At 39.0% G+C, this 22,339-nt stretch overlaps 1 protein-coding gene across 5 annotated transcripts in view; it reads right to left on the minus strand.

Annotated features, from left to right (window-relative positions):
- Window positions 1–1,587: 1,587 nt before the first annotated feature.
- The window catches only part of LOC134817146 (signal-induced proliferation-associated 1-like protein 2), a 34,509-nt gene continuing 13,757 nt past the window's right edge, over window positions 1,588–22,339 (minus strand). The window contains exons 6-28 of one of the 5 annotated variants that reach the window (XM_063826269.1): window positions 13,277–13,375; window positions 12,887–12,990; window positions 12,616–12,773; window positions 12,353–12,456; window positions 12,110–12,256; window positions 11,765–11,946; window positions 11,530–11,611; window positions 11,133–11,239; window positions 10,880–11,017; window positions 10,372–10,487; window positions 10,056–10,236; window positions 9,740–9,919; window positions 9,079–9,556; window positions 8,740–8,844; window positions 8,354–8,559; window positions 8,089–8,209; window positions 7,615–7,797; window positions 5,337–5,681; window positions 4,729–5,070; window positions 4,164–4,245; window positions 3,747–3,911; window positions 3,518–3,596; window positions 1,588–3,201 (exon numbers count right to left, since the gene is read on the minus strand). In XM_063826269.1, the coding sequence (XP_063682339.1) occupies window positions 3,061–3,201; window positions 3,518–3,596; window positions 3,747–3,911; window positions 4,164–4,245; window positions 4,729–5,070; window positions 5,337–5,681; window positions 7,615–7,797; window positions 8,089–8,209; window positions 8,354–8,559; window positions 8,740–8,844; window positions 9,079–9,556; window positions 9,740–9,919; window positions 10,056–10,236; window positions 10,372–10,487; window positions 10,880–11,017; window positions 11,133–11,239; window positions 11,530–11,611; window positions 11,765–11,946; window positions 12,110–12,256; window positions 12,353–12,456; window positions 12,616–12,773; window positions 12,887–12,990; window positions 13,277–13,375 (3,845 nt within the window). In that variant the 3' untranslated portion in view covers window positions 1,588–3,060. The remainder of the gene's footprint in view (window positions 3,202–3,517; window positions 3,597–3,746; window positions 3,912–4,163; window positions 4,246–4,728; window positions 5,071–5,336; window positions 5,682–7,614; window positions 7,798–8,088; window positions 8,210–8,353; window positions 8,560–8,739; window positions 8,845–9,078; window positions 9,557–9,739; window positions 9,920–10,055; window positions 10,237–10,371; window positions 10,488–10,879; window positions 11,018–11,132; window positions 11,240–11,529; window positions 11,612–11,764; window positions 11,947–12,109; window positions 12,257–12,352; window positions 12,457–12,615; window positions 12,774–12,886; window positions 12,991–13,276; window positions 13,376–22,339) is intronic. The other 4 variants (XM_063826270.1, XM_063826271.1, XM_063826272.1 and 1 more) reach the window with 4 other exon arrangements.

The following is a 22,339-nucleotide window of genomic DNA, read 5'->3' on the forward strand; positions in this document are numbered from 1 at the left end:
CCTCCTCCTGAGTCCTCCTCCACCTGAGTCATCCTCCTCAGTTGTCCTCCTCCTCCTCCCAGGTCCTCCTTTAGTCCGTTTTTGTCCATTTTTGTCTGTTTTTGTCTGCTCTATTTTTTGTCCGTTTTGAAAATATAGGGTACCGAACGGACAAAAAAACATGATATAACAGCAAAAATTGAACATTTTATTTAGCAATTTAGGTGTCCATTAATGTCCGCTAAAGTCCGTATATGTCCGTCTATGTCCGCCAATGTCCGCCTATGTCCGCCTATGTCCGTCTATGTCCGCCTATGTCCGCCTATGTCCTGTCCTTTTTGGATTCTATGAGACAAGCGGACATAGACGGACGTGACACCCCCCCCCCCCCCCCCCCCCTTTATATTATGAACACTAAGCCGGTATAAACGAATGACGTCAATAATGAATAATTTATGACACGGGAATCAATAAGGCCAAGGGTTATACATCAAAATGATTGATAATATTAATAGTAATACTGATAGAGGAGCTTCGGCCGTTTGGGGAATGGGGTCGGTCCGGTCACCGCGGTTCACACTTTACATATTACGTAATCTGTAATCATTTTTCGGAACATTTTTACCCCCCCCCCCCCCCTCCGTAATCAGCAAGTTTTACTGCGTCTGATAATTGACTGCCGCGGTAAGTCATATTTCATTTAAGTAAGACAGCACAACTTAGAGACACGACATATGACCGATATATATATAGATTTTAAAGTATCATTCAGCTATTGCCCCGACGGCCGACAGAGGACATCAGGTATTGGTAATCAGTTACTAATACTAATAGTAATAGTAATACTATTCACTATTACTACGTCAAACCAACTCAGTTTTGAGTTTAATCAATAATGCTACCATTCCATGCCCCTATTATAAGCAGCTCTAAGCGAGAATAAAACCTTCAAATTAATTGATATACAATTATTAGTGGCTAGTTTTATATTTGATGACGGTGCATGCAGTCAATCTCTTAGAGCTCGCTAAACACTGAACTCAGCTCTGACAGCGAGACTTATGAATATATGCACGCAGCAAGGCTTGGTCTTTGGTCACAGGTATTAGTTATACAGCGTTTTACTCCTACTACTGGGCGTGCTGCCAATGGAAACTGCACCAGGCTCTCTCCTTGCCTCCACCCTTGTCCAACAACATGAACAAGGCTTGAAGTTCTACTTCTTGTCTGAATAGACGTTCGGGTGATTAGTAGTCTCCTCAGGTAACTTGCCTCTATCTAATCTAGATATTGCTGTGACATATACTCTATTAACAACGAGAATAAGTGGACGCATTTTTTGCTCCCTTCATCTCTGATCTCCACATGCCATTTAAATTTCGAACATTTTAGAACCAATCAAAGCTATTCTCATGGGAAGTTATAAGCCAATAAGCAGATAAAAACTAATCCCAATATCAAAACTAATTATAAAAACTAATCCCGATCTCACGCTATTGCATATTGGTTTTTATTGGATTGCGGCGTATTTCTTTATTTCGTTATATTTCTATTTCTTTATGTATATCATTATCACACTGACTATTGGTGGTAAAAATAAAACGATTCTTTAAATTTCAGTGAAATTATATGCTATCAATATTGTAGTGTCTAATATAATAAAACTCAATGAAATTATATTTATAGAGATTGAATATATGATTGACAGAAAAAGAAATAAATTATTGATAAAGGCACAACTGCAGCCGGTTCAAAATGCTAAGTAACGGTGCAGTAATGCCGATAACGTTTAGTGACAGTATCGGTAGATAACAACCGGTAAGCCGTAAGAGTGGTGGAAATTGTCGTAAAGATAGTAAAATTCAGTTTTAATTAATGTTGTCAAATTTATAAGTGCATCGGCTTAAGTTCATAGTTATAAGTTATTGTTTCGAATATTAACCATGTCACTGATTCTATTTCTATATCGATCCACCTTCCACGTTTCCACCAAACTAACAACCAGCCACTTCGACCGACGTTAAGTCCTTACCATTTAAGTTCAAGGAACCCTGACATCGTTTCAATATTGTACTTTACAACACTAGATAAATATAATCAAAATCGGTACAAAACGGCAGAGAGATATCATACACAGCATGCAAGTTCTTAGACTGAAACAAAATCATTATTTGTCCCCAAAAGTTAATATTGATTATTGTGTGCTGATCTATATAGTACCCCATTTGATGTTATTGTTTAATCTTAAGTTTTTACAAGTTAAGATCCCCAGTGTACTACCAAAAGAGCGGTTTAATCACATTATTGGCAATGAAAAAGTTTGTAGTACTTCTTTAATTCAGTCTAACTAACACATGACCAATTAGTCTTTCGTTGCGATTCCTTCAGTAGTAAATATTTTGTGACAATTTTAATGTAACTCAATACATTTAATCTATACATGTTACATAATTATCGATTGTATCTCTAAAATTGATGTACCCCAGTTTTTATCAGTAAAAGAAATTAAGAGTATATGTAATTCAATCTTTAAATAGTCAGGTGTCCGTCTTACCAGCTTATTTTAATTAGGTGTGCAAAACAATAAGAGATATTGAAAAGACGTTGACACGCCCAATTTTCCAATTTAAACAGTAAATTATCGTAAAACCAGGTATTCAACATCATAAAAATTAAAACAAAGCTGCGCAAACTTAAGTCGTCTTGGTTTGTTTAGAAAAAAAAAATGCTTTAACTTCGTTGACTGTAACGGCGACATACAAAAGTTTCATGTATAAAGTGTATATATTGGCAAGGTACAAAGTCAAAGTTTTATCATAATAAAACAAAAAAGATTGGGTTATCCAAGAATATTCTCGACTTTCGGGTCACCTTGAACTTTTGTTCACAAAATCTCAGAACAATCGTAGCAATCTAAACGGTAACAATTTTCAAACTTCTCCGCGAACTCTTCTGGTTACTAACAGCAAACCACCGATATCTAATTTCATCCCGTTCAAGAGCAGAAGTTTTATGGTCCTGCAATTATTCTTCCTTTGACGCATCAGTAGACTCCACGCGGGAGAACAGTATGCGTTCACCTCAAAGCAGTTGCCTGCTCTGAACCCAGGTGGTAAAGGTTGCAAGTTGGGAGTTGGTACGGTCCATCTCCCGCCTGATCTTGGCGTTTTCCTCGTCTACTATTTCCAAAGTTTGCTCCATCTCTCTATTTTGTTTACGTAACTGAAATGTGGTTTAGGTAAATTTATCTGGAGATTTATGCGCTTCCTTTAATATAACACTGGACATGTTTTCTTACTCTCGATCTAAAAAACAACCACATACCGCAATCCGCACGAAACTCAATAAACCTCACAGAACACCACTATGACTAATGTCTAATATACAGCATTAGCGTGACTATATATTTAGTGTCTACCTAAATAAACCACTCTGACTCCGGAGAAATTTAGAGCGACTCAAACTAATGACCAGCACGAAACATACAGACTAAACAGACGGTGGCTATCTGAGAACTGTAGCAGGGACGGGGACTTACCGCTTGGAGTTCGAAGTTGGACCGTTCAAGAGCTGCCTCCAGTTCGGCGATTCGGAGGAGTGTCGTTCTCACCCAGGAGCTGAGAGTTGGTAATTTGGTAAGTTTTCAGACAAGATCAGGTTAAATTGGGGAAATTTGGTTAGGCTTAGAAATATTTCAGAAGAGCACGACGCCAAACTTTTCTTCTGATTAGAACAAGTGAAGTTGTTTCAAAGTTATCAGTTCTTACTTGTCGTTTTCTGCAGTTTGATCGAGTTGAGCCTCCCTGGCCCGCTCCATCAGCATCTGCAGTGGAGACGGTGGGATGTCATCGCTCGCTCGGCTTTGATCGCTCGATTCGCTTGGCTGTTCCATTAGTAATCCTTCTCTTCTCATACGCCGCATTGTGAAGTGCCTGAAAGGAAAAGTTAAAACTTCATAAGTAGTTCAAAAATAAGGCTCAGAGAAAATATGCTATAACCAGGTATTTGGATAGACGAATGATAATTGGACGGAAGATGGCACAGTTGCAGTTTTTAAATAATTCAGATATTGCAATCAAACTTTTACTAAGTTGGAAAGGATTGGTCATATAAACCACTAATCTAAGATAACTAAACAAATCGGAGTATGAATAAATAAATCAGGAAAGTATTTTAAATATTACCGTTGTGGGAACTCATCGTCGCTGGTGCTTTGTTCGCTCTCCGTATTAATATTAACACTGTCTGATGTTACTTGAGGAGACCCTGTGGGGTGAAAGCTGTTAATTAAATATTAGCATAATTAGGTAATTATAGTTTCCAATACAATCATAATTATCTCAATTATATTTCACTTTTGTGAGAACAGAGTTAGTTCGTAAATACTTTCATATTATAATTATTGGTCAATAGATCAACGAATTATGTTATTATATCGATGATACTAACTATAATACGCAGAGAACAAGGATATAAAGGGCACAATAATTGAAGAGAGTTCATGCAACAAGCACGTTTCATGCAGAGATTGAATTTCTAAGTGTGCAGTTTCATACATACTTAGATTAACAATTAACATGCGCAACGTTAAATTGACATGATATAAAACGTAGAATTAAAGATCATTTTATAAATACATTAAATACATTTTATAAAATGATAGAATGGTATATTAATTAATTCATATGGGTGAAGTTTCTAACTAAAGATTGACTACAGAATTTAAACAAAAAGTCATGAATGAGGAACCTCTCGTTAGAGACAACATGTCACCCAAACTTTTGCTCTTTCTAGCTCCTCCTACTACAAGTCTACCAGATAAATTTCCCACAAGTTCCATCGAGTCCGGCGAACTGTCCTCCAAAGAATCAGACTCGACATTGGACTTTTTGCTGACGTCATCATCTTCCGTTTCCAACACGTCATGACGACTTGGCCTCGTTACAATAAGGCCGGGACGTTGCATCTTGGTACATTTATCACACGTGTCACGAGGACGCCCTACTCGGTCTTGTTGGTCTAGTTGGTCTAGTTGGTCTGTTTGGTGAAGAGGCGAGGTGGAGGCTCTGGATCTGGAGTACTGTGGGGGAGCTACACACGTGTTATAAAGAGAACATATTTCGGCGGAGTGATCATGAGAATGTATTTATTATTATCTCATGGAATGGTGAAGAGGGGTGGATTAATTAATGAATAATGGTCGGTTTCACGCGACCGGGTGATCAAGATCGTTTGTATAAAATTCCTATATTTTTTGCAACAATATCAATAAACTGTAAATAAATATTTTACAATCATAAACAACGAACTAGACCCCATAAAATTGGCAAAATCCCAGAAAAGGACACCAAACTCACATAATTCAATAGAAACTCTTCTCCTCCCAGAAAAAGTTGCACTTCTTCTCACCCCAACACCCTTTTCCCCACGATCTAAACTTGACAAGGTGTCACCAGATTCAGGCTCCGCCAACATCTGGTTTGAATTGTCACAGTTTACGAGCTGCGCGCGCTCCACGTGCTTCACGCCGCCACCGAGATTCACGCGGGCTGACTGCGGTCTAGCTTTGAGAATGGGGCGAGGAGGACGGTCTTTGTCGTTAAGAGAATAGTTCCGTCGAACATTTGAGTGAGGTACTTTACTGTTAGATCTAGTCAAAACAGAGTCTGCTTCGTTGTGGTTATCATCTTGTGGGCTGATATCTTAAGAGAGGTTAGTATCGATATGTACTTGTAAAATAACGAGCTTTTACTTTTATTAAAATATATAGTTAACAATTAGTTGGTTTCTCACAGCACACTCTCACCAGTCACCACACATTTTGGGTTCACATTTCATGCGTACTTACCGGAATTCTCGCTTAATATTCAACTCTTAAAAAATGCGTGTTTAACGACGTTTGCACATGCCAACTCTAAACTACTCATCACCCACGAATAAAACACGTGATATAAACGCACCTCCAGAGCCAGGCTGGGCGGCTCCCTGACCACCATAACTTCCTCTCTTGTTACTAACAGTATTCATAGCCTTCATTATGTTACCGCTACTCCTACTCTTTATCAATCCTCCAGTGCGCACGGCGGTCTCTTTTACACGGGCAGCATTCACTATCATGACTGTTTTTATATCCTCCGCCATTACTCGTGACCGGGATCTGAGTCGCCGGGCGGCCTTTTTCTGACGAGATGAGCCTGAGAGATCTCGAGCTGGGCGGCAGGTTTTTGTTAGATTTTTGTGAGCATTTATTTTTGCATTTTCTCACATTCCAGGAATTCAAAACACGAATTACTTTTTAACACTATTTAGTATAGTTGAACTATACTAAATAGTGTTAAAAAAGTAATTCATGTTTTGATTCACACATACAATATTCTCACACATTTTTTTCCGGTAGGGCGGTAGAATCTTGCAAAGCTAAAATGAATATTATACTGGCGCGTTCAAATTTGACTGAATGAGGTTTATTTTATAGACACTTTCAAACTTGACAATAAATTCACACATATTTACGCCCAAAAAAGGTCCCACACAGCACACACTCACAGGGTTTTTTACTCCTAGGGATAGGCTTATCCATATCTCTAGTGGGTGTTTTGGATGTCGGTCTTCCACCACTCGGCTCCCGCTCCCGAGCTGTTGTCGGAGTCTTTGATCCGCTCCTTGAATCAGGTCTGCTGGTTTCAGGACTTGACTTTTTCTGCTTGGCACCATAACCCGAAGTTTTCTGTTTACTTTTACTCCCGCTAAGAGAATTGTTGCTGGCACCAAAAAGTTTGAAGATATCCCCACTACTTTTACTTTTCTTGATGGTGGAGGACAGGGGCTTGCCGCTGCCCCGTCTTGGACCAGGAGACACGTGGATACTGTTGGATCGTGCTAAATATGGAACGGGTTTAGTCTTGCGGAGGAAATTGTTGGGGAGGTTTCACCAGGGAGACCACCAAATATAATATGTGCGCGGCTGTCAAAACTGTGCTACCGTTAAATGTCACTTCTGACGCCGCGCACTGTCAAAATATGGGATCACGCCAGTTATCACTTACCCGGTTTGTATAACTTTATCATTCAGCATCAATCCTCACAATCACAAAATCCAAACCCCATCGTGACATTCTATTCAGATCACACATTAACACACATTTAACATTCATTTCTGTCGTCACTCTCAAATTTTATCGACCTAACTCTCAACTAAGTGGATTGATGTTAACAGTCGACCGGAAAGTCTGGTATAAATTTGGTTGGTGAACCAAAATTTCATTAGCAAGTAGTAGTAGTAGTAAGTTATGCCAAATACATATGCGAATATATGCGTTGATGCATAGTTATCAGTCAATCAGTCAGGTATCATGTAATAAACAAGTCAGGAAGTAGTATTCATGTCCTCTGGTCGTGCATGGCATGTCGGCATTATCCCAGTAAAACCACATTCCTAAATTTGGCTAAACATTCAAAATCAGTCAATGGATTCAGTGAAATTGTCCACTTTTACATCGGACATATTAGCAAGCTTGTATTATCCAGACATAACAGTTAATGGACACTGAAAGTAACGGCTTGAGCAGCAGACATTGAAATGTTGAAGTGGGTTTATTGCATCATGCCCATCGCCAACACGGTTACGGCACTCACATCGTTGATTTTCACGGAGATAGTGGATGGAAGATTTGGCGCTAACCGCACCGGTCCGCGACCGAGTCGGAGGCAAAGGTGCCACAAATTCCACAAATTCCTCGGTTCTTTGTGGAGCAACTCCATTTCTAGTTAATGTGGCTGGGAAACCTTGGTCGCTACTCTCCGAACTTGCTGTAAATGCTACAAAACCATTACAATGTTGATGGTTAGTTGGTAGAACTTAGGATATAAGACTAATTGGTTGTGTGAGTGACTGAATAATTGGATGGGCGAATAAATAGTATAGATAATAAGATATGTTATCGAATAATATAATTTAAACCGTAACAATAAACGCTACCATTACCAAATGCAAGCATAACAAGGTTACTACCATTCGAAGAAGTCAATCAAAGATCAAAAGAGAGAGAGGAAATCATTCAATCAGTAAGTCAATCATCGTAAAGGAAAAAAACAGACATGCATCCAAACCTTCGTCGCTAAGACTGGAGCTGGATATACTGGGCTTCCTTCTGGCTGTATCTTGGAGATTGATTGAGTCGAGCTGTTCGATAGCATTCTCTATATCATCTGTATAATCTCCCATCTTCCGCTGTGTGATTATCATGTTGGTTTAAATTATCAATACATAGAAAAATTCAATTTTTCTTACTTGAAGTTTAACACAATCGCCCATTTTGATTTTTCTTGACAAACTTTAAGTTTAACCCATATCGGACCAAGTTGGTTAATTTACCTGTATATTTTCCACTTTCTGGTTGTTGGGTTTACAGTACGGACTAGCAGTAATCGTTCTGTTAGGCGATTGTCGACCCGACGTTCCATTGCGCGGCGTGTTCTCGTCTGCACGTGCTCTGGAGGAGCGTGTGGAGGAGTAGGGAGAGGAGGAGGCGGGCGCGGCCGTGGAGCGCGGACCGGCCGCATCTGACACCGTGTTGTTATCTGTAGGTCGCAGTGTTAAGCAGTGGTAAGTTATAGTGAACTGAATATTTAAAAACAAAATAGTTCAAAATGCTGCCACCATCAGACATGCAACACAGAGAGGGATTTCAATGATAAGAAGATTTTAAACCAGAAAATTCAACTTTTTGACATTGTATGGGAAAAGAAATTGTGATTTACCATTGTCGGAATCGCTAGGCAGGCCCCGGGTTGATAATTCCTCGTTTAGATATGAATCAGTGTTTTCCAATACCTTCTCAATCATGCTTACAACTGCATCAATTTCTAAAAATGCAGATGTTGGACTTGGTGGAGGCTCCAGAATTAGTTATACGAATCGAATGAATTTAGATGTAAGACATCACTCGAAAGTACAGCGACTGGTAAAATCAGGGCAGGCACACCTTTTCAATGAACAATTTCAAAACGCCAAAAAAACTCCAACTACTTATTACTCTTTTCAAACAACAAAACAATGCTGTAAAACACACACAACAGGCTTCAAGGCTGCATAAATACCTGAGATATCATCGGTTGGGGATCTGTTGTTTGCTTCTGATTCTAATCTGGTCTTGTCGATTATCTTGAATATCTCGTTGATATCCGGCTTCTCGTGGGTAGAGTCACGTGACCCGCTACGTGGGTGTCCGTTCTGACGTTCTGCCCCGATCACACTTCGGTTGGATCGTGTGGATCCGAAATCCAGAGTATCTGTTCTCAGTGCAAACCGTTTACCCACTGTCGAGTTATTTCTACCTGTGTCCAAGTTGTCGGATCCCAGAGCGAATCGCATACCAATATCGTTATTCTCCTTTGATTCAGAAGCCGGCGTTAGCTCTCTGCGTTTAGGGGAGGTAGGCGACACAACAAAGCTCTTGTGGCGCGTAGCTCCAGGAGAGAATGGTCCGTCCTCAGAGTTGAGGGACTGCTGGCTGTTGTGGTAGGACGGGGTGTTCGGACGGGATGAGGAAGTGGACCGCGCTTCTAGTTCCTTTACCTGGACACAAGAGGGATTAATCGAAACTTCTTCCCACGGGTACAATAATAATAATGTGGAAAGGAACAAGATCACGAAGTCCAGCATTTACACGTTATTGTTCTTTTAATCAAATAGTTTAGCTGCCAGAGATTGCGAGGAAACCTAACACCTAACTTATGTAAAAAAGCTGAAATTTCAAACCTCATCGTCCAATTCTTTGAGTTTGTCCTTGCCGACGATGGACTCCAGGAACTCGTCCAGGTCAATGTGCTCAGTATCGTCAATCCCCAGTTCCTGCTCCAGAAGGTTGAGGGCTATCATGCTGCCACGTGTCATAGCACGCGCGTTGATGGATTCTCTCGACTCCGGACGGGAGGATGACTGGTAAAGTTTGAATTGAGGAGATAAGAAGGATGGATAAAATAGTTATTGTGGCGATATATTTCTTCGAAATATTGAAAACCTATCGACAGGAAAATTATCTCGGCTGACATATTTTACCCTGCATGATTCTTACCTCTGGAGTAGTCATGCGTCTATCAACTAGGGGAGCGATAACATCGTTAGATTCTGATCCCGCTAAAGAGGGAGCTGTAGGAGTGGGAGCTGGAGTTGGTGAGCCTACCGAAGGACGAGTGGTTGAGACACTCGATGCTTTGGGACGCACGTCCGTTGGTGACTGCAGTTGCGATATGCTCCTACGAAATACAAAAGGTGAATCGTGTTATCTGGGAGATTATAAAAATTTAAAAAGTTGTTCATGGATAAAAATTGTAAACCATTGACGGCGACTTAAGTGTGATGAAAATCACGCTAGCAAAAGTAATCTGTACCTTCGAGGCTGGCCATCAGGGAAAGGAGGAAGTGCAACCACAACAATCGTGTCTTTTCCTTTCAAGTGAGTGATGAGCTGCTCGTGCTCGAGGTGGGCTACCAGTGTGCCACGGACCTGAAACATGGTGATATTATTAGTGTACCGTTAGGGGAATAAAATGGTCCTGTGAGAGATGTAATAAAGAAAGTTTATGTTTAGTCCCCATTCTTAGCAATACATCTCACGTCGAGTGTCTTCCATTGTGTAATGTATTTTAACAGTGCTACACTATGGTACATCAGTTGGGGTGTTCACGAAACATTAGTACGGTTTTGAATATCTGTAGATTAATCCATGAAAGAGCAACCAGCTATATTTAGCTCTTATTTACTTTGTAAATCGGTTACAATTTTGTTACAACCAGTCCAGATATCAAATATTTTACATAACTCTCGGATATGCAATATGCATACTATGCTTATTAATACATACATCTTAAAGAACGATGCCAAACATTGTCAAATTACCTCTACGAGTCTGGAGCTACATCTGAGGCCAGCAGCCCAAGCTGGTCCGTTCTCTGTGACATCCCCCACAATACCCTGGAACTGGATGTGGAATCCGAGCTTCCCTTGCTGGTTCTTTATTACTCGGATCTCTTGTGTCTTAGGAAAAAGCATTGGGTTACAACTTACAGATAAACTTTTGTTGAGTACGAAACATGTGATCGTATATAATGAAAGTTTAATTTAGCTGGATATCATGTGCTAGAGTTATTACCTCGCAGCCGTCGCTGGTGCAAGTCAGTCTCTTGACAATATCGTCGATATCACTCGTACTGTCATCCTGGGTAGAGGTGGTATCTCTCTTCATCACTATCACCTCCCCTGAAATTATAACCAGTCAATACGTTAGTTTCGTGGCCAAGCTGTGTTCCTCATTAAGATTATTTATGATTTTGTCAACCATGCCCGAGATCCAAACTTGTATAAAGTAATACACAGCTGCATTGGTCAGCTTCATAAAAAGACATCTGTCATTGGGTTACATGTAAATATTCCCGGTTATCTTAAGGGTGCGGGTGGCAATCTCCTAGAAAAATTCCGAGATTGTTCCAACTACAGAATGTTACATTTCCGTTAAAACTATAGGCCAAGTCTTTAAAAGTTTTACGTACCTGTGTCGTAGTAGAGTTTAAGGGAATCCATAGTGGAAGTCCAACCCAGAACAGCCTTACACGGCAACATGTACATCATGGTCTGAAAATAACAGTTCATTACAAGACCTGATAGAACATGAACTTCACGGGGGCTGATTACATTTTGTCCACGAGATTCAATCATTACTACATTATGCGGCATTCTGAAAGAGCGACAACTGAGCTAATGGATTGGATTATGCCCCAGCAGTACCTTAGTTTTAAGTTCTTTGATGACTATCTGAGTTGGTGAAATTGCCATCATACAAGGCTTCTCCACACCCTCTTCCACCACAGACACACTCCATTTAAGTGCTCCACGACTCACAAGCTCAGGTGCAAGGCGCTGGGCAAACCTGGCTTTCCTTTTGAACGACCAAGAACGTCCCAGTTTTCCTGAAAAATAGGGAGAATTTAAAGTGCTACCTGGTAAAGAGAGGTAATTAAAATTAGTATCGTTACAAACTGATTATTTAACTTTGTGGTGACAGAATACGGACAATGATTGAACCTACTTATTTAGAGTAAAGATTATTTTTATTCGTATATTGTACTCTACCTGGGTTGCCGCTCTTTTTAGGGTTAGGAACGAGAGTTGTTGATGTACAAAGCGTCTCACAGAAGTTCTTAAGAAGCTGTTCACGAGTTCGTTTGGCCATCAGGGCCAACTTCTTGGCTTTCAAACTTGCGTTCTCGGCGTTTATCACTGAAATTGTGATATATTCAGCCATAACTCACAATTCTTTTGATCGGAAATAATGGTGAGAACCTGATAAAACATCAACAAAATCAGGAACCCAACCTTTAGTCAGCAGGAAGTGTCTGAAGGCAGCTCCCTTCTTCATCGTCTCCTCTGGAATAGCTGGACCAAACTCGGGTACCTCGTCTGATCGTGTAACAGCAATCCTGGGCAGATGGTCGTTTCAAGGAAGGAAAAATAATGAGATGTAATTTTGGGACAAGCGTGGTATTGGAATTTAACTTTGAGAACTTTAACCTTAAACCTCATCGAATAAACACATAAAGCGCTATCATCAATAATAAGTTATTAATTTATTAACTCACTGATAGGTGGTTTCCGGGGTGTTAGGATTGGACACTCTAACTACAATAAACACGTGCTGGTAGTGTGAGCGGAAGTGGGCGGGTGTGAAGGGGGACGAGCCAGGTTCTTGGAAGATAACTGTCACGATATCGTTACCTATGTGCCTCTTTCTCACCACCTGGGTGTAGGTATAAAGGTGAGTATTTGGAAGCGAAAGCAAAACCAGGAAATACGCTTGCGATTATTTTGTGGTATACAAAAATTTGAAAACACCACACTCTAAAAAGTAACCTGTTGTCTGTCGTTTTCGGTATAAGGAAGTAAAGTTGCCACATGAAACATTATTTGACAGTTGTTGTATCTTGTGTAGACAGAGTGAGTTCCTGTCGTATCACCTGAAAATTTCAGAGGTAAAATCTTTCAATAATTCTACGCTATCAACCAGAGAAACGCGCGTGTTTGTTATAGTAACTGTTGTAAATGTGGTACTTTAAATATTTCTGGACGAAAATTTTATAGAGTACATAACGCGCAGCACTTCCATGAGTGCGCGGAGCGTCAATCTTAGATTGGAATGTTTCATTTTGCGTTGTGATTACATCAGTCATTAGGACAATCCCATGGTGCACATTTTTCAAATTCACATTCCAAAGTACGTGTTTAATATTATCGTAAACTTACTTTTATTATCAAGGCCTCCTCTAAAAGAATCAAATCCTTTTAATGCCACTTTCTCTCCAATTGTCTCCAAGAATTCGTCAAAGGCAGGACTTCCAGCATCTGAAAAATAAATCATGATTAACATTGGAAATAAGAGTGTTTTTTCCGAAACGATAATTGGAACAACATCAAACAAATGTCAGAATGTACTCTGTAGTCTTGCAAATTCTGAAGAAACTGTCGAATAAGGGGCTGACAGGATTAGCCGTATAGAGGAAGATCACGAGGCACAATTTGTTAACCGCCTGCTCATATTACATAAAAATTTGGAATATATGATGTATTGTCTGCTTATTTTTAGTTTTAAATATAGATCACTGCAAAGTGCAATATAATATCAGATATTATGTGTCGAAGGCTTTTTAATATTTTACAAATACAGATAGAGAACCCATTAGATATTAGATCTAAAAATACCGTTGAATACGAGATGGGTGATAACGCTTTGATCAGGGGTTAATTCTATTTTAAAATAGTAACGACCTAATATTAGAAACACAGCTTCATCATGTTATCCGGTACGTGCTAAGTATCTCGCCTGGACATATCCGTGATATTGAACAAAATTCACATGTAAACTTGTTAAATTGCAGAATCTCTCTGTAGATACACCAGATCACACGTAAGACAGACTATTACGACACCGGTTTCTATTCACGCCATGTGCGTGTAATTTACACCTAGTTATACACGTATTTCCCAACAAAGTTAGAAGAGGCTGCCGCGGTTTGCTACCCTCCTAGGAGGCACAAAGTTCACTCTAAATTACAAGCATATAATTTCAAGTAATTTGTAATTTGTGGGTACTGGGTATATATACCCTGTTACAATGTACGTATTCTAAACAAGGTCTACTGCTTCAATACTCGGTAGTATATAAAGTACACGTACGAGTCATGAAGTACAGCGGTACCCTGACAAGACTGTTGCTGTGTCACTCTCTCTCTGTTGCTGTGTCACTCTCTCTCCCGTCACTCAGCGACTCATTAACAGTCAGGTACACAACTGTATATACTCCCTCCCCCCGTAATTAGAACCCCAGTATATTGTTATTATTATCATCGTTATATATCATTATTATACTGCATGTGTAATATATGTTGTTATTTTATTATATATATACGGAGAGGAGTTTCTTATTCGTTGAATACATACAAGGAGACGGATTTTGTATAGTATTATGTGTACATGAGATAAAACACGCGACGAGACGCATATTTCTGTCTTCTTCATGGGAGGGAAAAGCTGCTGAAAAGATTGTCTAAATATCACTGTATAGACTAATCAGCATGTATAATATACAAGTGCTATTCATTGTTACAGTAGTTTGTAAATTAATATATATATATATCCAGATATCATAATAGCGATGCTAAATTATGTATGCCAGAATTTTGGACATGTCACGTGATCAGCTCGAATATAATAATCGTGTAGAACTTTTCCGGAGTTGCACATGTATACCGCATTCAAGCTGGTTTAATTAGGATTCAGATGGAAAGGTCCAGAATATAATTATACATTATATTTACACCACATTTCCCTTTTAAGTTTTAACATTTCCGAACCAAGGTTATCGTGGAATAATTTTAACAAATAGTTTAAAGTTTTCAGAGCTAAACATAACCTCCTCATAGAAGCGGAGCTTTTATTGTAAATGATACGCCACAGCTATTCACCGATCACCACACCCCAACACAGCATTCCTCCCCATTCTTCCAAACACATTCCTCACATACAACCATGAATCTAACCGATTATATCATACAACTCACTCTATAACACATGCTGCTTCAGTCGGATATCAGAACTCTGTTGTTTTAGTTTTCTCAGACCTGTACACAAAGGCCGGAGTCTATGACTAAAGATTATATATTAGTTCTGTGTTACTGTACACATACAGTGGTACTGTGAACAATACATAGGGCTACATACCACTGTAGGTCCATGTAGTGAACTGTGATGTGGTGGTATAATAGTGGTGTACTTAGTGAATGTAGAGTGCGTGTAAGAGAGGGGAAGTAGAGAGAGGGAGGGGACAGGAAAATAGAGGGGGTAATTAGCTAATTTAGTCATCTCATAATTAGTTAATTAGACTACTACTCTGTTTACAGCAAGTACTGAGTATGTCCAACTTAAAAGCCTCATTTAAATATAAATTGAGCTGTCGTTAGTTATAATCAAACTTTATCAATGAAAGGTATGTTGGGGTACCTGCCACTTGTTATTAAACTTATTATGTTCTTAAACTTATTATGTACTCATAGTTGGAATATGTCCAAGTCTGGGTTGAGCACGGGTTACCAACATAAACAAAAGATATTTTGATGAGGTAAATTATGTGAAAAATGTCAGAAATTTATATATCTTATTCACAATTAATGAATTGATGTCCATGTTCGAACCGGTAGATTGTTGGCATCTTACCCAAAGAGCTGAGCCTATTCAACTCTAAAGCATAAACAACATTATTAAACATAATTTATGCGAGGGAAATCGATATAGTTGAATCTTACAGGAATACTGCGTCTGGAAAGCTTTATTGATTGGAAATAGCAATTTCGGAAAATCTGTACAGTAAATATATTTAGTCCTTCCCATAAATTACTGCAGAACTCCAATATACTGCAGAACTCCAATATACTGCATAAGAATATAATCAATGATAATGAGTAGATCGGTGAACGAACATTAATACCGAGAGAGACCCCGCCACATCTTCAGGACAGAATTATTTTACCAGATACGAGCTGCTGGAATCATGGTATGGTGAAACTAGAATTGTCTTGTTTTAGATCTTGTACGTGCTAAATTCAGACTCCTAATTTACAAAGTTTTGTAAGTTCTTGTAAAGTGTGTGTTTAATAACCCAAATTGTGCGTCAAGACACGGTCTAGTCAGGAATATCACAACTTCACACGTCTTTGACTGCGGATTTAACTGAGATAATTCTGTGGGATAATTCTTAGCTTGAGACCTGTTGTAAGGCTTGTTAATCTTCCGAGTAGCATTAACAGTAACAAATTTGCCGACCTTAACTGAGCATTCAAAACTTTGACGGAAACGATTTAACGAATGACATTGAACCATATAAAGTAAAATTTCTTTAAGAAAATCAATCATTTTGAATAGCTTAGGGTACTATTAACAGATTAAGAAGACTTAAGAAGGTAGAATGGAACTAGCCGGATCTTTACACTAACAGTAAAGTCTAGAAGAATACTGCCTCTCAGATAGACTACTTATATGGTAGGGCTAGGAGTTACTAGACCTGTTCCTAACTACGACCTTCATAGCTGTAGTTTCCATTCAGGAATTCAATTTGTCGGGGGGGGGGGGGATCATAAGGTCAGGATCAGGATCGTACGTGACGTTGGGGGGGGGGGGGGGGGGGCCGGTCATTATTTTCTTCCAAAACACAGTTAGTATTTTTGTACTAAGTGGTGGGTCTGCTGCTCATTTCCCAGAAAAACAGTTAGTACATGGTACTTAGGGGGGGTGTCCAACCCCAAAAAAACCCATTTTACCTCAAATTTCAATTTTGGGAATGGGTTTTGAGCCTAAACTAGGCTTCAACCTTTCAACTGAAACCTGGAAACCTGTTACGGTATTGAAGTAACTGCCAAGGTCTCCTTCTCGTAGGAGTTGTTATGAAGGTTCAGTAAGTTTGTAGCAGGGGTGGGAGGGCGTGGCAACCAGAAGCCAAATGTGTGAGGAAGATATTATAAGCCTTATAGCGAAATATTAATCACTAAAATTGGATTGCACTTTTTGACGTGATGTAGATTGGCCTTGGGTGAAGCACAATCACACGACAAGGGCGGGACAGGCTCACAAATCACCTCTTTATCACAGGAAAGTGGGGATGGTAGCTCTAAACTCACTTAAAGCGGGGTAATTTGCCAGGCAACCTGTCCAAATTTGACACTTTGTTAACTCGACACACTCCCCTTATTTCGCCCCTCGTAGTTCGTACTACGAATCTAACTTTACTAATTACTATTTTCATTTTCCTGAAATTAGGTCACCATACGAGCGTAATGTTATAAAGCTGCTTCCATTTGACGAAATTCCAAATCGAATCTATTTTCCCATGATATAATAACACTAAACACATTCTATACAAGCACACATTTTTCCTACAAGCACACATTTTTCCTAACAAACAACACGTTTAATTATACAGTTTTATGAGGGAATGAGTAAAAATAGATCCATTCCCGGCGTATCAGTTGAAGCCAACTTGTATATCTTCTGGTTAATCTAATTTGTAGTAAGCCTTAGATTCAAGATATACAAATGTTAGAATATCAGAGTATCAGCAATCTGAGTATAATTGTACCGGCAGATGTTAAATTGTTGCCTATACAAACACACATCAAAGGGCACCGATAGAAGAAAAGATATGGTATATTATCATGATTATGTCACAAACATTTTTAGGGCAAGATATGCGCATAAAATATGCCCGATACTCCGATATGATGGCTACTTAAAGTATGAACCACGTGTTCTTCATAGTATAATATCTTCACATATATACGGCAGTTTATATCGTGTAACACTCACACATTTGTGAAATATTGGATAAGATATTATATCCGGATACGATAATAATATTACATTCCTAGAGCACATTTCTTATAAAATCCTCGAATTATTTCGAAGATCGCTGACTCCGGCACGGTTTGATTTAAAGACTTAAATATGTGTAAAGATCTTCTAGCAAAATCACGAAATGTTGTTGCTTCCTTGGGGAACTATTTCACTGCCAAGATCCTGTAAGGTCTTTAAAATCTTCCAACCCGGAACCATTGTGCTATTTGACCGTACACACATTTCCAACATAACTGCATTTTAATTATATTTTAATTATAACACATCATCCACCGAGTAAAATACAATTTGAAAGCTGCCGCTGCGATGAAAAGAAAACAGTTGCCATGCATGTTGCATGGTAAGAGTAATTTTACTCGATCCATGCAGACTACCACATACCAGTACATAATTTAGTTTTACGTGATCATTGCATTATGTCATGCTCAGTAAGTGGAGACTGTGGTGCGAATAATTTAGGAACATTTTAAATATTTTTTAACATTGTATAACATGTATAAGTAGTGTATCATGCACATGATGTGAAATTTTATGACGAATTTTTCTTATCTTGTTGATTGTACCAGGCACGTTAATTAGCTGCAGTACACTGGTATACTAATAACATCTCAATCGTCCATTGTCGACTACCATTGTATGAAATCAACTTCAGCTTGTTTGAAAATGTCGAGGAAGCCCGACGGGACATTAATTCCATCAAATCAGACTTCAAAGAAGCACTGATTTTGAAAACCTACTATTTGTTGCTACCTACCCCAGAGCTATGATATGAAGTTGGTTATAATAGGTCCTTAAATGGTGGCAGAAACCTGCTCGAGGAAGCAATGCTTTCAATGTGTCATACAATGTGTCAAACTATATCATGGTAGTGGCATAGTTTTAATGGAACGCTACATCATTGTAATTAAGCTATCACGGTACATAATATAATTCATAATTTTAATATAATTTAAATCAAGAACCAACGCCCTGTGGGCGTTACGCACACGCCACCCTCATCTTTAGTATATGCGATAGCTTCATAATGTTTACTGTTTATTACCAAAATAGGTTAAACTTAATACGAAAAGGTTATTATTACTTATTACGTTGACAATCAAGTTAACTGTCAGATTGTGTGCAGAAACACTGAATTTTATGGTGCTTGAAGAATTTGCTTGAAGAATTTATCTAAACTAAGGACTTCTATCGGATGTTGTGAAATTTATAAATCCAAGTTTTAAAAATGAGAAAATATTCAACAACAAAATGAGAAAATATTCAACATCCTGCACAAATTATGATGATGAAGCCGGGTGTAAGTTCAATGTAACCTCACCCAGTGCGGTATTAGAGAAAGGTGCTCTTTATTCACAGTTAACGGTCAAGTCTACACTTGTGAGGTGATAATTTTAATTGTGGTCACCACGTACAGTGTACACACTCACACACACACACACACTTGCAGTTTACACTTGCGTAGCATATTCGGAAAGTTAGTTTTTTAAGAGTTAAAGTACTTAATATTTATCTGCTTATTCGCATAGGATTTTAGACTTTAAGTTGAGGGACTTTAATAGTATAAATCTACAGAATAGCAGTGACGTAGTTTTGAGAACTGACGTTATTAATCAATGGTAATATTATAGCTAGGATTAAATTAACAGGTATGTAGTAACGGAAACTACCCCTATTATTTAATATTAAAAGATTTATTATTAAATTAACAATGGTATTACAATGTTTTTACTGCAGTCTCAAGACCTGGGTGAAGGATGATTTCCACATTTTCTACATTTTCAAGATATATTAAAATCTACCTCACCTCTCTAGTCCACGTCCGCCTGAAACAGACCCCCCTCGTGTAAAAACCTTGTTCATTAAATCCGTTAATCAGATTCTGAGTGTAAGCTCATTTAATTATAACATTCCTCCCCTCCTCCTCCTCCCTGGTGTCACACTCGCAGGTAGACCCCCACTGGAGGAGTTGTATAGCTTGACACGGACATACTTAGACTACTTTCATACACAACTTCTACACTGCTTCCGGCCTGGTTTTTACTTGAGCTGATCATGGGTCTTTTAGGATCAGAACGATCCTAATTTACATTCTACTGATAAAGTCAGGTACGCTCTCTGTTCGCTGCTCAGGATCTAATAATAATTGAAACAAACGAAGTTGCATAATTGTAAGTACGCAGGCACGTAGCCAGGGGGGGGGGGGGCTAGGGGGGCGGCAGCCCCCCCCCCCCGGAAAAAATCGAACCCCAGAAAAAAGATAAGCCCCCTAGTCCCCATGGTCGCCTGGTAACTGGGCTGTGTTTATGACTGCAGTCAGTCAAAGATTTGAACTGTGGATTAGTAAATATATGTCATTAAATCCAAGCAAACATTCTAGAAGACTTCTATAATTATAGTCAATAGTGACCCCTAGACCGTAGGAAATGTAAAAATCTTAAGACGATGAGGCCGGAGTAAGTCGTAAATTCTGATTGGAGAATGCAGATTGCTGTTGTGAAGTTACCAAATTTACGTGAGTATTTGATTCTTTTCAATCCCAGTTTATTGCTGTCCTACAAATTTCTTTAATGCCAAATGTCGTCTAAAACACCCTGTTTCGCAAAAAATTTCCGGGGGGCTGCGCCCCCCTAGCCCCCCTAGCCCTCGCCAAGGGGCTGAGCCCCCAGACCCCTGCCACAGCTTGCTCGCTTCGCTCGCTGCGCAGCTTGATTGGACGCGTCGACTCGCTTCGCTCGCCGACAGCCCCCCTCAAAGAAAAATCCTGGCTACGTCCCTGTAAGTACGGTGTGTGATCCGGTTCTTGCACTTAGGATCTGCTACATTTCCATCGTGTATTATTACATCTGATCATTCGCTAATATTCTACCATAAATTATATAAATTATTAACCCGCAGCATCATTCTCTTAATATCATACAACATAAAACCAATTACCCAATTACTGAACCAATTTATATAAACTCGTTTTAAATTTATTCTCGTTCATTAAAATATTGTCAAGCTTCCAATAACTATCTCTGGGTAAACGCCACGTATCACACAAGCTTATAACATATAATATGTTAAGATAATCACATTACGATTGGCTAAACTGACAACCAACTAAATATACACACATACCCCCGCATGATACGTCATACGACACTTCAGCTCAATACACGGCGTGTATCTAAATTGATGCTTTCAGCTTGTTGGTTAGTAATTGGATTTACTACATAGCCGATATGCATGTGTCCTCAGTGCAGTGGGTAGCTAATACTAGCTAGCTAGGTATGTAGGGAGAAGGGTGAACTGTGTACGATTAACAATTACTAAGTGTGTGTAGACTGTTAACAGGTACCTAGTACTGGTTCGTCTGGTACATCTTATTAATTATACTTGTTAATTAGCACGCTGGGAGGGGCTGCTACTGATATTGGGAGGGCTGCTACTGATATTGGCTAATGTGGCTCTGATGATTGTACACTGTAGATAAGATAACAAATAACTGCTACTGGTCATGAAATCAATACAAAACAATGTCGTCTATTACGCAATATACCGTACAATTACATAGAATGTAAAGTTGTTCGTGTAAGGAAGGTTCCGACACAGCTATGATCCAGCTTCATTCAAATTCCCACCTTATAGTGTAATCGTGCATATTGCATATTTATCCCACAAAGCTAAAGGGATAGTCTAGTCATACTCTCAAATGAGAGGCTCGGGAACACGCCCACTACCACGAGCCCTTTATAATCTCTCATCAACCATATAACATAATGAATATTAAGTTATATGGTAGGAATATTACTCTAGCACTGTTACATGCGAATTTTATTTCAAGTATAACTCAAGACTAGTTCTAAATATACATTCTAGAATCTTTAGTGTTGTAACAACATATTGAAGGTCATTTCCTATCGCTTCTTTAAAGAACAATCTAGATTTTCTGCTTCGAGAAAGAGTTCTATTCCTCAGACACAAATACTTACAAGTTTAGTCTCGATCTCTAGTTTGACAGGTTTAGTGGTTAAGAAGAGAGGTAGTTGGCTAGATAGTTGGGAAGTTGGGTAGTTGAGGGGGTGGTATGAGCTGTAGTTATACGGTGTTCCACGTGAAGCTGGGAGAGTGAATCTTACGAATACTCTCACACTCTCACACTCAAACTAACCCTTGCACTCACTCTCACTCTCACACACTTTCACTTACACTCACAGTGAACACTAATTAACATTTAACATATTATTATACACACACAATTCTACACTAAGTTTACACCCCGATAACAAAAGAGTTACAAGATATACACAGTCATATAATTATATAATATACACTATACTCCCCTCCAGTTCATACACACACTGTCTAAAACATTTTATAGCTTCATATACTCGGTAACCATGGCGATGAAATGAATATCAATCA

Source organism: Bolinopsis microptera, chromosome 6 (genome assembly GCF_026151205.1).
Source record: "Bolinopsis microptera isolate Bmic1 chromosome 6, MBARI_Bmic_1.0, whole genome shotgun sequence".
In the NCBI taxonomy this organism is placed as follows: Eukaryota; Metazoa; Ctenophora; class Tentaculata; order Lobata; family Bolinopsidae; genus Bolinopsis; species Bolinopsis microptera.